This window comes from Gymnodraco acuticeps, unplaced genomic scaffold, assembly GCF_902827175.1.
Source record: "Gymnodraco acuticeps unplaced genomic scaffold, fGymAcu1.1, whole genome shotgun sequence".
Taxonomy (NCBI): Eukaryota; Metazoa; Chordata; class Actinopteri; order Perciformes; family Bathydraconidae; genus Gymnodraco; species Gymnodraco acuticeps.
Window position 1 is genome coordinate 1 of NW_022991872.1, and position 14,376 is coordinate 14,376.

At 38.9% G+C, this 14,376-nt stretch overlaps 1 protein-coding gene across 1 annotated transcript; it reads left to right on the top strand.

The window, feature by feature from the left end:
• Positions 1 to 219: 219 nt before the first annotated feature.
• Positions 220 to 13,059, top strand: LOC117535461 (the record flags this gene model as incomplete). The annotated part of the gene is made up of 16 exons (XM_034199916.1): positions 220 to 316; positions 942 to 1,037; positions 1,661 to 1,756; positions 2,380 to 2,475; positions 3,100 to 3,194; positions 3,819 to 3,914; positions 4,541 to 4,637; positions 5,262 to 5,357; positions 5,984 to 6,079; positions 6,706 to 6,801; positions 7,501 to 7,629; positions 7,742 to 7,822; positions 7,959 to 10,143; positions 10,324 to 10,377; positions 10,851 to 10,985; positions 11,582 to 13,059. Coding segments are annotated over 16 exons (3,760 nt in total), but the record flags the coding sequence as incomplete, so codon positions are not given.
• Between the last annotated feature and the right edge of the window lie 1,317 nt (positions 13,060 to 14,376).

Here is a 14,376-nt window from a genome sequence, read left to right on the forward strand (position 1 = left end):
CCAGACTCCACCTACACCTCTTTTTAACTGTTTGAGTTACATGAGGCAACATATTTATAGCAGATACCAGAGCCAACCTAACATATCATATTAAAAAACGATTATGAGTCACATAAACATTATCCAATACCTCCTTACTCATTGTGTGTAGGTTTTCTGTTCACGTTTAGTGTTGTTTGCATTGAAACAATATATTAATAATGTTGAATTATTCTTCAGGTTGGAGAGCCAGCTACTGCCATCGAGTCTTCTGAGGCTTGAGATCCCCAGTACGAGTGAGCCAGCTCCTCAGAGATCTTCAATCTCCGACACACAGGTATGTCTTCAATGGATTTTCCCCTTGACTACATTTCCCTAATAATTCAGTATTTACAAATGTCCTGCTTTATTGATATTTGGTATTGGCATTTGATGGTTCAATTGGCTTTTCTGTAGATCAGTGTATCTCTGAATGTGTGCTGCTGAACACAGTCAGGTTTTTGTGATTAAATGGGGTCCAGTCAGAGGGCTTATAGCAGAGTAGTTTCACACACACATGTCAGGGGTCCTGTTGTTGTGGGGTCCACGTTACTGTGTTACTATCACCACATTCAACTACACTTCTTTTGGTTTTTTCTGACCATAAACTTGGTGAAGCATCATGTTTGACATGTGTGCTCTAACGTTAGCTCAGTTTGCTTTGTACCATTCATACCAGCTGTTGGTGAGAGGTCAATTCATGCTCCCAGACTCCACCTACACCTCTTTTTAACTGTTTGAGTTACATGAGGCAACATATTTATAGCAGATACCAGAGCCAACTTAACATATCATATTAAAAACGATTATGAGTCACATAAACATTATCCAATACCTCCTTACTCATTGTGTGTAGGTTTTCTGTTCACGTTTAGTGTTGTTGCATTGAAACAATATATTAATAATGTTGAATTATTCTTCAGGTTGGAGAGCCAGCTACTGCCATCGAGTCTTCTGAGGCTGAGATCCCCAGTACGAGTGAGCCAGCTCCTCAGAGATCTTCAATCTCCGACACACAGGTATGTCTTCAATGGATTTTCCCCTTGACTACATTTCCCTAATAATTCAGTATTTACAAATGTCCTGCTTTATTGATATTTGGTATTGGCATTTGATGGTTCAATTGGCTTTTCTGTAGATCAGTGTATCTCTGAATGTGTGCTGCTGAACACAGTCAGGTTTTTGTGATTAAATGGGGTCCAGTCAGAGGGACTAAGCAGAGTAGTTTCACACACACATGTCAGGGGTCCTGTTGTTGTGGGGTCCACGTTACTGTGTTACTATCACCACATTCAACTACACTTCTTTTGGTTTTTCTGACCATAAACTTGGGGAAGCATCATGTTTGACATGTGTGCTCTAACGTTAGCTCAGTTTGCTTTGTACCATTCATACCAGCTGTTGGTGGAGAGGTCAATTCATGCTCCCAGACTCCACCTACACCTCTTTTTAACTGTTTGAGTTACATGAGGCAACATATTTATAGCAGATACCAGAGCCAACCTAACATATCATATTAAAACGATTATGAGTCACATAAACATTATCCAATACCTCCTTACTCATTGTGTGTAGGTTTTCTGTTCACGTTTAGTGTTGTTGCATTGAAACAATATATTAATAATGTTGAATTATTCTTCAGGTTGGAGAGCCAGCTACTGCCATCGAGTCTTCTGAGGCTGAGATCCCCAGTACGAGTGAGCCAGCTCCTCAGAGATCTTCAATCTCCGACACACAGGTATGTCTTCAATGGATTTTCCCCTTGACTACATTTCCCTAATAATTCAGTATTTACAAATGTCCTGCTTTATTGATATTTGGTATTGGCATTTGATGGTTCAATTGGCTTTTCTGTAGATCAGTGTATCTCTGAATGTGTGCTGCTGAACACAGTCAGGTTTTTGTGATTAAATGGGGTCCAGTCAGAGGGCTATAGCAGAGTAGTTTCACACACACATGTCAGGGGTCCTGTTGTTGTGGGGTCCACGTTACTGTGTTACTATCACCACATTCAACTACACTTCTTTTGGTTTTTCTGACCATAAACTTGGTGAAGCATCATGTTTGACATGTGTGCTCTAACGTTAGCTCAGTTTGCTTTGTACCATTCATACCAGCTGTTGGTGAGAGGTCAATTCATGCTCCCAGACTCCACCTACACCTCTTTTTAACTGTTTGAGTTACATGAGGCAACATATTTATAGCAGATACCAGAGCCAACCTAACATATCATATTAAAAACGATTATGAGTCACATAAACATTATCCAATACCTCCTTACTCATTGTGTGTAGGTTTTCTGTTCACGTTTAGTGTTGTTGCATTGAAACAATATATTAATAATGTTGAATTATTCTTCAGGTTGGAGAGCCAGCTACTGCCATCGAGTCTTCTGAGGCTGAGATCCCCAGTACGAGTGAGCCAGCTCCTCAGAGATCTTCAATCTCCGACACACAGGTATGTCTTCAATGGATTTTCCCCTTGACTACATTTCCCTAATAATTCAGTATTTACAAATGTCCTGCTTTATTGATATTTGGTATTGGCATTTGATGGTTCAATTGGCTTTTCTGTAGATCAGTGTATCTCTGAATGTGTGCTGCTGAACACAGTCAGGTTTTTGTGATTAAATGGGGTCCAGTCAGAGGGCTTATAGCAGAGTAGTTTCACACACACATGTCAGGGGTCCTGTTGTTGTGGGGTCCACGTTACTGTGTTACTATCACCACATTCAACTACACTTCTTTTGGTTTTTCTGACCATAAACTTGGTGAAGCATCATGTTTGACATGTGTGCTCTAACGTTAGCTCAGTTTGCTTTGTACCATTCATACCAGCTGTTGGTGAGAGGTCAATTCATGCTCCCAGACTCCACCTACACCTCTTTTTAACTGTTTGAGTTACATGAGGCAACATATTTATAGCAGATACCAGAGCCAACTTAACATATCATATTAAAAACGATTATGAGTCACATAAACATTATCCAATACCTCCTTACTCATTGTGTGTAGGTTTTCTGTTCACGTTTAGTGTTGTTGCATTGAAACAATATATTAATAATGTTGAATTATTCTTCAGGTTGGAGAGCCAGCTACTGCCATCGAGTCTCTGAGGCTGAGATCCCCAGTACGAGTGAGCCAGCTCCTCAGAGATCTTCAATCTCCGACACACAGGTATGTCTTCAATGGATTTTCCCCTTGACTACATTTCCCTAATAATTCAGTATTTACAAATGTCCTGCTTTATTGATATTTGGTATTGGCATTTGATGGTTCAATTGGCTTTTCTGTAGATCAGTGTATCTCTGAATGTGTGCTGCTGAACACAGTCAGGTTTTTGTGATTAAATGGGGTCCAGTCAGAGGGACTAAAGCAGAGTAGTTTCACACACACATGTCAGGGGTCCTGTTGTTGTGGGGTCCACGTTACTGTGTTACTATCACCACATTCAACTACACTTCTTTTGGTTTTTCTGACCATAAACTTGGGGAAGCATCATGTTTGACATGTGTGCTCTAACGTTAGCTCAGTTTGCTTTGTACCATTCATACCAGCTGTTGGTGAGAGGTCAATTCATGCTCCCAGACTCCACCTACACCTCTTTTTTAACTGTTTGAGTTACATGAGGCAACATATTTATAGCAGATACCAGAGCCAACCTAACATATCATATTAAAAACGATTATGAGTCACATAAACATTATCCAATACCTCCTTACTCATTGTGTGTAGGTTTTCTGTTCACGTTTAGTGTTGTTGCATTGAAACAATATATAATAATGTTGAATTATTCTTCAGGTTGGAGAGCCAGCTACTGCCATCGAGTCTTCTGAGGCTGAGATCCCCAGTACGAGTGAGCCAGCTCCTCAGAGATCTTCAATCTCCGACACACAGGTATGTCTTCAATGGATTTTCCCCTTGACTACATTTCCCTAATAATTCAGTATTTACAAATGTCCTGCTTTATTGATATTTGGTATTGGCATTTGATGGTTCAATTGGCTTTTCTGTAGATCAGTGTATCTCTGAATGTGTGCTGCTGAACACAGTCAGGTTTTTGTGATTAAATGGGGTCCAGTCAGAGGGCTTATAGCAGAGTAGTTTCACACACACATGTCAGGGGTCCTGTTGTTGTGGGGTCCACGTTACTGTGTTACTATCACCACATTCAACTACACTTCTTTTGGTTTTTCTGACCATAAACTTGGTGAAGCATCATGTTTGACATGTGTGCTCTAACGTTAGCTCAGTTTGCTTTGTACCATTCATACCAGCTGTTGGTGAGAGGTCAATTCATGCTCCCAGACTCCACCTACACCTCTTTTTAACTGTTTGAGTTACATGAGGGCAACATATTTATAGCAGATACCAGAGCCAACCTTAACATATCATATTAAAAACGATTATGAGTCACATAAACATTATCCAATACCTCCTTACTCATTGTGTGTAGGTTTTCTGTTCACGTTTAGTGTTGTTGCATTGAAACAATATATTAATAATGTTGAATTATTCTTCAGGTTGGAGAGCCAGCTACTGCCATCGAGTCTTCTGAGGCTGAGATCCCCAGTACGAGTGAGCCAGCTCCTCAGAGATCTTTCAATCTCCGACACACAGGTATGTCTTCAATGGATTTTCCCCTTGACTACATTTCCCTAATAATTCAGTATTTACAAATGTCCTGCTTTATTGATATTTGGTATTGGCATTTGATGGTTCAATTGGCTTTTCTGTAGATCAGTGTATCTCTGAATGTGTGCTGCTGAACACAGTCAGGTTTTTGTGATTAAATGGGGTCCAGTCAGAGGGCTTATAGCAGAGTAGTTTCACACACACATGTCAGGGGTCCTGTTGTTGTGGGGTCCACGTTACTGTGTTACTATCACCACATTCAACTACACTTCTTTTGGTTTTTCTGACCATAAACTTGGTGAAGCATCATGTTTGACATGTGTGCTCTAACGTTAGCTCAGTTTGCTTTGTACCATTCATACCAGCTGTTGGTGAGAGGTCAATTCATGCTCCCAGACTCCACCTACACCTCTTTTTAACTGTTTGAGTTACATGAGGCAACATATTTATAGCAGATACCAGAGCCAACCTAACATATCATATTAAAAACGATTATGAGTCACATAAACATTATCCAATACCTCCTTACTCATTGTGTGTAGGTTTTCTGTTCACGTTTAGTGTTGTTGCATTGAAACAATATATTAATAATGTTGAATTATTCTTCAGGTTGGAGAGCCAGCTACTGCCATCGAGTCTTCTGAGGCTGAGATCCCCAGTACGAGTGAGCCAGCTCCTCAGAGATCTTCAATCTCCGACACACAGGTATGTCTTCAATGGATTTTCCCCTTGACTACATTTCCCTAATAATTCAGTATTTACAAATGTCCTGCTTTATTGATATTTGGTATTGGCATTTGATGGTTCAATTGGCTTTTCTGTAGATCAGTGTATCTCTGAATGTGTGCTGCTGAACACAGTCAGGTTTTTGTGATTAAATGGGGTCCAGTCAGAGGGCATATAGCAGAGTAGTTTCACACACACATGTCAGGGGTCCTGTTGTTGTGGGGGTCCACGTTACTGTGTTACTATCACCACATTCAACTACACTTCTTTTGGTTTTTCTGACCATAAACTTGGTGAAGCATCATGTTTGACATGTGTGCTCTAACGTTAGCTCAGTTTGCTTTGTACCATTCATACCAGCTGTTGGTGAGAGGTCAATTCATGCTCCCAGACTCCACCTACACCTCTTTTTTAACTGTTTGAGTTACATGAGGCAACATATTTATAGCAGATACCAGAGCCAACCTAACATATCATATTAAAAACGATTATGAGTCACATAAACATTATCCAATACCTCCTTACTCATTGTGTGTAGGTTTTCTGTTCACGTTTAGTGTTGTTGCATTGAAACAATATATTAATAATGTTGAATTATTCTTCAGGTTGGAGAGCCAGCTACTGCCATCGAGTCTTCTGAGGCTGAGATCCCCAGTACGAGTGAGCCAGCTCCTCAGAGATCTTCAATCTCCGACACACAGGTATGTCTTCAATGGATTTTCCCCTTGACTACATTTCCCTAATAATTCAGTATTTACAAATGTCCTGCTTTATTGATATTTGGTATTGGCATTTGATGGTTCAATTGGCTTTTCTGTAGATCAGTGTATCTCTGAATGTGTGCTGCTGAACACAGTCAGGTTTTTGTGATTAAATGGGGTCCAGTCAGAGGGACTAATAGCAGAGTAGTTTCACACACACATGTCAGGGGTCCTGTTGTTGTGGGGTCCACGTTACTGTGTTACTATCACCACATTCAACTACACTTCTTTTGGTTTTTCTGACCATAAACTTGGGGAAGCATCATGTTTGACATGTGTGCTCTAACGTTAGCTCAGTTTGCTTTGTACCATTTCATACCAGCTGGTGGTGAGAGGTCAATTCATGCTCCCAGACTCCACCTACACCTCTTTTTAACTGTTTGAGTTACATGAGGCAACATATTTATAGCAGATACCAGAGCCAACCTAACATATCATATTAAAAACGATTATGAGTCACATAAACATTATCCAATACCTCCTTACTCATTGTGTGTAGGTTTTCTGTTCACGTTTAGTGTTGTTGCATTGAAACAATATATTAATAATGTTGAATTATTCTTCAGGTTGGAGAGCCAGCTACTGCCATCGAGTCTTCTGAGGCTGAGATCCCCAGTACGAGTGAGCCAGCTCCTCAGAGATCTTCAATCTCCGACACACAGGTATGTCTTCAATGGATTTTCCCCTTGACTACATTTCCCTAATAATTCAGTATTTACAAATGTCCTGCTTTATTGATATTTGGTATTGGCATTTGATGGTTCAATTGGCTTTTCTGTAGATCAGTGTATCTCTGAATGTGTGCTGCTGAACACAGTCAGGTTTTTGTGATTAAATGGGGTCCAGTCAGAGGGCTTATAGCAGAGTAGTTTCACACACACATGTCAGGGGTCCTGTTGTTGTGGGGTCCATGGTAATTGGATGATAAAGTAAACATTTAAAAGAAAGATAATTTAATATTTATCTGTAATTCATTTTTTAGTCCTAATAAATCATTGAAATGTTTTTCATACGTTTTTAAATCAAGACATTTAAATGTTTTTTTTAAATGTATACTTATATTAACAATGTCAGCCGTTACTCTTTCCATATGATTATAAGTTAATTAATTTGAAAAAGCACTTCAACATTTGAATAATTTATTTTTTATATTTCATTCACTGTTATAGATTCAGCCAGAAGCTAAAGTAATGGCTTTGCTCTATATTGACACAAATCTAATGTCACGTTGCTCAATGAAATGGTACATGTTATGAAAGAAATATCAAACGTTTTCAGTTTTCTTAATGCTAGTTCATATACATACATCAATGTTTGCGTGTTATGTTAGCATATTCTTTACTATGTTTTCTTTTCTTTAGCATTTAGGTGAAACAGAGTCCTATCTTTTAAAGAAAAAATATGGGATGATGGTTTCCCTTGTAAACTACACAGATTCAGACGAATCTCAGAGTCCGTCCCGAATTGCCATCCATGACGATAGCTCTCAGGTATTGTCATACATTCAGTTTTTTCGTGTATTCATGTATTATGTATCATATATATTTCTATTGATTTATTGGTACAAATGCCAACTACATACATTTATTTTGGACACTCCAGGCATGGAGTCCAGGTACTGACATTGAACTCAAAGAAGACAAAGATATTTTCCCAATGCTGAGGAGGACTAAAAGCATACAGGTAAGCAACATTTATGTAGAGATGATCAATGTACTAATCCTTATATGTTGTTACTGGTGGTTTCAATACATTGTAATTTAAAGTCTGAATAGCAATTGTTTAATAGGTGAAGTAATTTATAATTTCTTTTCTTAAGATGACCAGCCAGATTGAGTTTGATTCAGATGAGCTCTTTGACCCCAGCTCAGCGGACAGTGGAGAGGAATATATTCCTAAAACGAGTGAAGACTCTTCTGGTACAGACACAAGCGAAGTTATTGACATAGTCCACAAAAAAGACAGCATGCTTGGACGCCAATACTTTCAAAAGCTGTCTCACATCAGTGATGAATGTCTCTTACCAACCCAAGTGAACAGTAGTTCTTCACAGCAGGTGCCCAAGAGAGGACGCTCCCCCTCAAGAAGAGATAGCAATTCCATTATTAAACGCAAAAGACAATGTTTAGGCAGTGGATCCTGTCCCACAACACGAACCATAGGGGGTAAATCGTTAAAACAGAGTATAGTTGGCGACACTGGATCCGTATCTGAAAACTCGACACATGAAGTTGAACCAAATCTTCCTGATGGGGCCTCTTCCCTTCTTACAGAAAACAAAGTAGCTGAAGGTTCACGTTCACCTTGCATACCTGCCGTTTGTAAAAAGGAGGATGGGTCAAGAATGTACAACAAAAAGCAATATTGTTTGTACTGTAAGATAGGAGTTGGAAAAATAGCAAGGCATTTGGAGCGTGCGCATCACAATAAGCCTGACGTTGCACAGGCTTTGTCCTTCCCAAAAGGTTCTAAAGAAAGAAGAATGCATTTGGAACATTTAAGAAACAGAGGCAACTTCGCCCACAATGTTGAGGTATTAAATGCTGGCGTTGGAAATCTTGTTTCTCGCAAGCAACCCAAACAGGACTCTCAAGCACAGAATTTCCTCCATTGTGTTTATTGTCAAGGATTGTTCAACAAGAAACTCCTTTGGCGGCACATGAAGATCTGCAAGTTCAAACCCGATGTTCCACAAAAACCTGGCAAAACCCGTGCCCAGGCCCTGTCTGCATTTGCAGTACCTCCACCACCTGGCGTCAAGATAGAGTTTTGGAAGCTGTTAAACAACATGGTTCAAGATGATGTTTACATTGCTGTCAAATCTGATGTATGTATCATGGAGTATGGTGAGCACCTGTATAACAGGCTTGGATATGATGTTGGCAAGCATGAATACATACGGCAGAAACTGAGGGAGCTTGGAAGGCTTCTGGTATGTTCGAGGAAAACTACTCCCTTAAAGACTATTCAAGACCATGTCAAACCCATCAATTTCTTGTATGTTGTGCAAGCAGTCAAACATGTGGCAGGCTTCGACAGTGAAACCAATACATACAAGTGCCCAAGTCTTGCCCTTAAAATTGGACATAGCTTGAAAAAGATGTCAATGCTTGTTGAAAGCCGTGCAAACGTACAGAGCAACTACTCAGCAGCTAAAGATGCTCGTACGTTCCGCAGAGTATATGAAACCCGATGGAATGAACTGATTTCTGCCGCATCACTGAGAACCCTTCAGGAATCCAAGTGGAATGCTCCTCAGTTGCTTCCATTTACAAAAGATGTCCAGACTCTCCATTCTTATTTAGATGTGCAACAACAAGAAGTTCACATTAAATTGTCTGCAGATAAATCTCCCCAGACATGGTCACAGTTAGCAAAGGTCACTTTGACACAAGTCATTTTGTTTAACCGACGTAGAGCAGGGGAAGTTTCAAAAATGCCCCTATCTGCATATTTGTCTCAAAATCCATCACATCCTCAGGAAGATGTAAATATTGCCCTGTCAGAACTAGAAAAGAAACTATGTAAATACTTCAGGAGGATAGAGATAAGAGGAAAGAGGGGAAGAAAGGTCCCTGTGCTTTTGACCCCAGCAATGCAGCAAGCACTGGATCTGCTCGTCGGCACACGGCAGGAATGTGGGGTTCCTAAGGAGAACATTTACTTGTTTGCGAGACCATCTGCTTTCACCTGCTACCGCGGTTCTGATTGCCTTCGATACTTTGCCAAGGCCTGTGGTGCAAAGAATCCTGAAAGTCTCACCTCTACAAAACTACGCAAGCAAACTGGAACTCTGTCTCAGGTTCTTAACCTCACCAATACAGAGCTGGATCTGTTGGCAGATTTTCTCGGCCATGACATAAGAGTGCATCGGCAATTCTACAGACTTCCTGAGGGCACCCTTCAGCTTGCTAAGATCAGCAAACTTCTCATGGCCTTGGAGCAAGGACGCCTGGCAGAATTCCAGGGCAAGACCCTGGATGACATCAGCATTGATCCTGAGGGTAAAATCTTTTTTTACATGTTCATACATGAAATACCATTTCTGTTTCCAAAGTAATTGTACTTGTATATAAAAACATATTTTTCTAGGGCATTATTGGAGCATGTCAGACTACATTTAAGTGCATTGTGCTTTTACTAATTAATTCTTCATTCTCCTTCCTCTAACCCCAAACTTACAGAGAATGTGCACATGGACAGCGACAATGAGACAGCGTGTGAGTCAGACTCACAAGGTAAATATTATTTTTAAGTGGGACCATGCTATGTCCCATTCAAGTTTGTGGGATATGATCCTGATCTTTAGTACTGTACCATTTTGTATCAGCTGTATCGGCAAGTCAGATTGTTGTAATTACCATAATTTTGATTAGATTTTTGAGCTACTTCATAAAAATACATTAAATATTGCGTCATAAATACAAAATTGTAAGACTTAAATTACTGATGTGATATGAATGAAAGATTACTTTGATATTACAAACCAGTTCACACTGTAGAGCTCAGCTGTAAATAAAAGCAGCGTAGAAATACAAGTTTGTTTGGATAGACAAAAGGAGGGAGAACACAGTAAAGAAAGGATCAGATTTAGTTTTTAGCCATTATACACCCATTAAAAAAAGCCGGATCAAATCTTCGAGTTTTAGCTCGGGATATATCTAATTTTCTTGCAACACCTAATTGATTATTTTGTATATCTGGTTTTCAGAGGGTCAAGTCACATCCACTCAGATGGAGAATAAAACATCAATGAGAGATGGGAGCAATACAGATGAAGCATCGCAACAGGGCCCTATGACACCTCCACCAGCCGCTCAACCACAGACCGAGAGAAGGCAAAAAGGTCAACTTTTTAGACCATACTTTGTTACTGAATGCTCTTCCATGGTTGATGTAATGTTTCATGGTTCTACACTGACATATTTTAGATCTGCTTGTGTATAATGTTAACTCTTTTGAATATATAACATTACATTTGCATCTTCTATTTGCTCTCTTGCATTTTCAGTTACTGGTTAGCAATTTTTCTTTGTTTCAATCCAATGTAAAGGGGTTATTTCAAACGCATTAGAAAATGTATACCTAGTTTACCACCAGGATTATGCAGTAGTTTTGGTACGTTCATGTGTGAGGTTTTGAGATATTCTCCTCTGAAACTTCTGCCACCATGCCCTTTATATCTAAGGTCAATGGAATCAGAATTATTGCTGACATTCTGGGAGAATGTCGTAAAACTACTTAATGTGTATTATTATTTATTATTATGTTTTGTACCAATCAATATTGATTTATTACAGAATCTAAAATGGAGACAGACATATATGAATAACAACAAGTAGCATAATATGTAAATAAATTCTATCAACTTTTTCTCTCAAATAACTTTTCCATAGCAGTTCCAGAAAAACACAAAATAATGTATTTGTCATTTTTATACAGGTCGGCAGCCTTTCAAGAAAAAGCTGTGGGAAAAGACGGAGATCCAAGCTGTTGAGAAGCACCTGATGTCTTTCATTAACACATGTCGCGTTCCGCGGAAAAGCGACTGCGATAAGTGTCTTAAAATGGAAGGAGAAGCACTCAAACAAAGAAATTGGTTGGCCATAAAGTTTTATATAAAGAATCGGATCACAGCTCTCAAGAGCAAAATGTAAAGTGATCATTGATGTCTGTTGACACCATTACTTTTTTTTGTAAAGTGTAATGCTTGCAAAAGTTAAATGTTTGATGTAAGCCGCTATACAAATATATAGATCATACTTTATTTCTTCTTTCACCCCTCATTGATGTCCTCTTAATACCTCCTTTTCTTTTATCTGAATTATTCACAATTTCCTCTTCAACCTTATCTATTTGATCTTCTCTTACCTCTATGCTTTTTAAATCTCATCTCTTTTTTGTAATCTTCCTTTTATCTGAACTACCTTATCATCTCTTCTAGTTTCTCATATTATCTTGTTTTTTTCTTAACACAATTTAATCTTGTCCCTTTTCACACTTTCAATTTCCTCATTTCTTTCAATATCATCTGGAAATACATTATTATATATATATATTTATATATATAAATAATAATGTATTCTAATGTATTGTATGTAATAATTAAAAGTCTAATAACGACAATCTCCTTGTATTTACTGGAAAGCTCTATAATAACATTGTATTGCTTAAATGGAAATTACAATGACTATTTAAGCAGAATACCCATATAAGCATGACTTGTATGGCTCCAATAATTAACACTTAGAACACAAACCCCTCTTTATTTAAAAAGAAGGAAACTGATGCAAATTCAGTAAATGTACTGTGAGTCTCATTCACGAGTTCAGACATCCCTGTGTCACAGTGGTTAAATAGACTAATAAAAAGCATTACTATAATAGCTTAAATATTAATTAAAATGCTATCAGTACATTAGAATTCAATATAATTGTGTCACAACAGAAGCTACATGTTGACACTAAAGGTGAAAATCCTTCTGCATCATGATAGCCCTCACTTTGACAGTCAAAGGTGTTGCATTGTTACCTAAAGTAAGTTTAGTAATAGTGTGCTAAGTGGCCCCACTAATGTTTTAAACCAGACAGTGTATTTTTGGAGCCCACACATGACTAAAAGCCAGACAGTGTGTATATATGGACCCCTCCTGTAACTCTGTACCTGACAAGACCCCATGAAACGGGTTATAGTCCGGTCAGTGACCTCTACTTTCTCTGATTGATAATTTGAAGTGAAATCTTTGTTTGAGTCCACTTCAGGATTCTGCCTGATTTTTTACAGTGCTGTACAACCTTCAGAAAGGGTGGACCCCAAAAGGGATGGTCTGGTCAGGTACCCCCAGAATGTAATAAAGACAAGGGGGTGTGTGTGTGTGTGTGTGTGTGTGTGTGTGTGTGTGTGTGTGTGTGTGTGTGTGTGTGTGTGTGTGTGTGTGTGTGTGTGTGTGTGTGTGTGTGTGGAGCTCCGCGCAGCACCGCGGCTGAGAAAAGATAAGGCTGAGTGAGTTTGTGTGTGTGCGGAGCTCCGCGGATTGGACCAATTGGTCCATTTGGACTTTGTTACGTTAATAGGACCCAGAAGGAAAAAAATGGAAGAAAACAAATCTCCAACGAGGCTTTCTGGGGCAGCATGGACACGTATTTTCAACCCAGTCTCACAAAAAAACGTGTAATAACCATAGCCGTGGGAAGTAGGGGTGCTGCAGCACCCCCTGTTGGCGAGTGGTGTACATTTGAAAAAACGGAGTGACCACCTAAATAAAAATGATTAAACTACATAAAATAGTTATGATTTTACTTAAAATAAAATTAGCTGTATACAGTAGCATATAATAGTCATAGTATATATTTGAATATATCAGGTGGCTTGAATTTATTTTCCAAATAAGTAAAATCCGAGTCATCTAGGTCGTAGATCTTGGGAGAGTGACGTAATTGACGCGACACACACACTGCAGAGTGACAACTTTCTAGAATGGCGCAAAAAAGGATTTTGGATTTTTTTCTCCAACAAACAACCCAATAAAAAGAGTGGACCACCAGCTACTCCTCAGCCCACCACCTCTACAACTAGAGTAATATATATAAATTATCCATTATCTCATTACATTTGCGCATATTTTAACACATTTCAGGAACCGAAATCTGAACTTTGGATAAAGCCAGGTTCAAAATTCTCGTTTCATTTTGTAGTCATATTAGCATCTAAGGCTTTCACCGAAGGGATTTTGGATATCTCTCTTTATCACTCCATAAATCAGAAAATATTGTCAACAGCCCTAAAATATCAATTTTCGCCATGTTTCTAGGTATACAATCTTATATAATTCAGGCTATGAATGATATATGAACAAACCCTTCTGTAAAAGCCTTCATAATATTGATAGGAATATAACTGGAAGGTTTGGTGTATGTAAGTGCAACTAAAGTGGAAATTTCGGACTCAGAGTAGGAGAAAAAACTCATTTTGAGAAAACGACCTTTAAAGATTGCAGTGAGGCGCTAGCTAAACCCTCTGTTCTTTGGATGACAGCTTGCGCATCGACGCACTCCGTGAAGGTATTTCATGTTCGGGGTCATTTGTGTTTTGTATAACCTTGCTTCGTGCAAGTGACAATTGTTGTTGTCTTCTCTGTGAACGTTTTTTTCGCCGTTCTTTTGCCATTTTGAGATTTACATTTCTAGCGGAAAGCTAATCAGGAAGTGTTTTAGCACACCACGTGGTGCATCTGAACA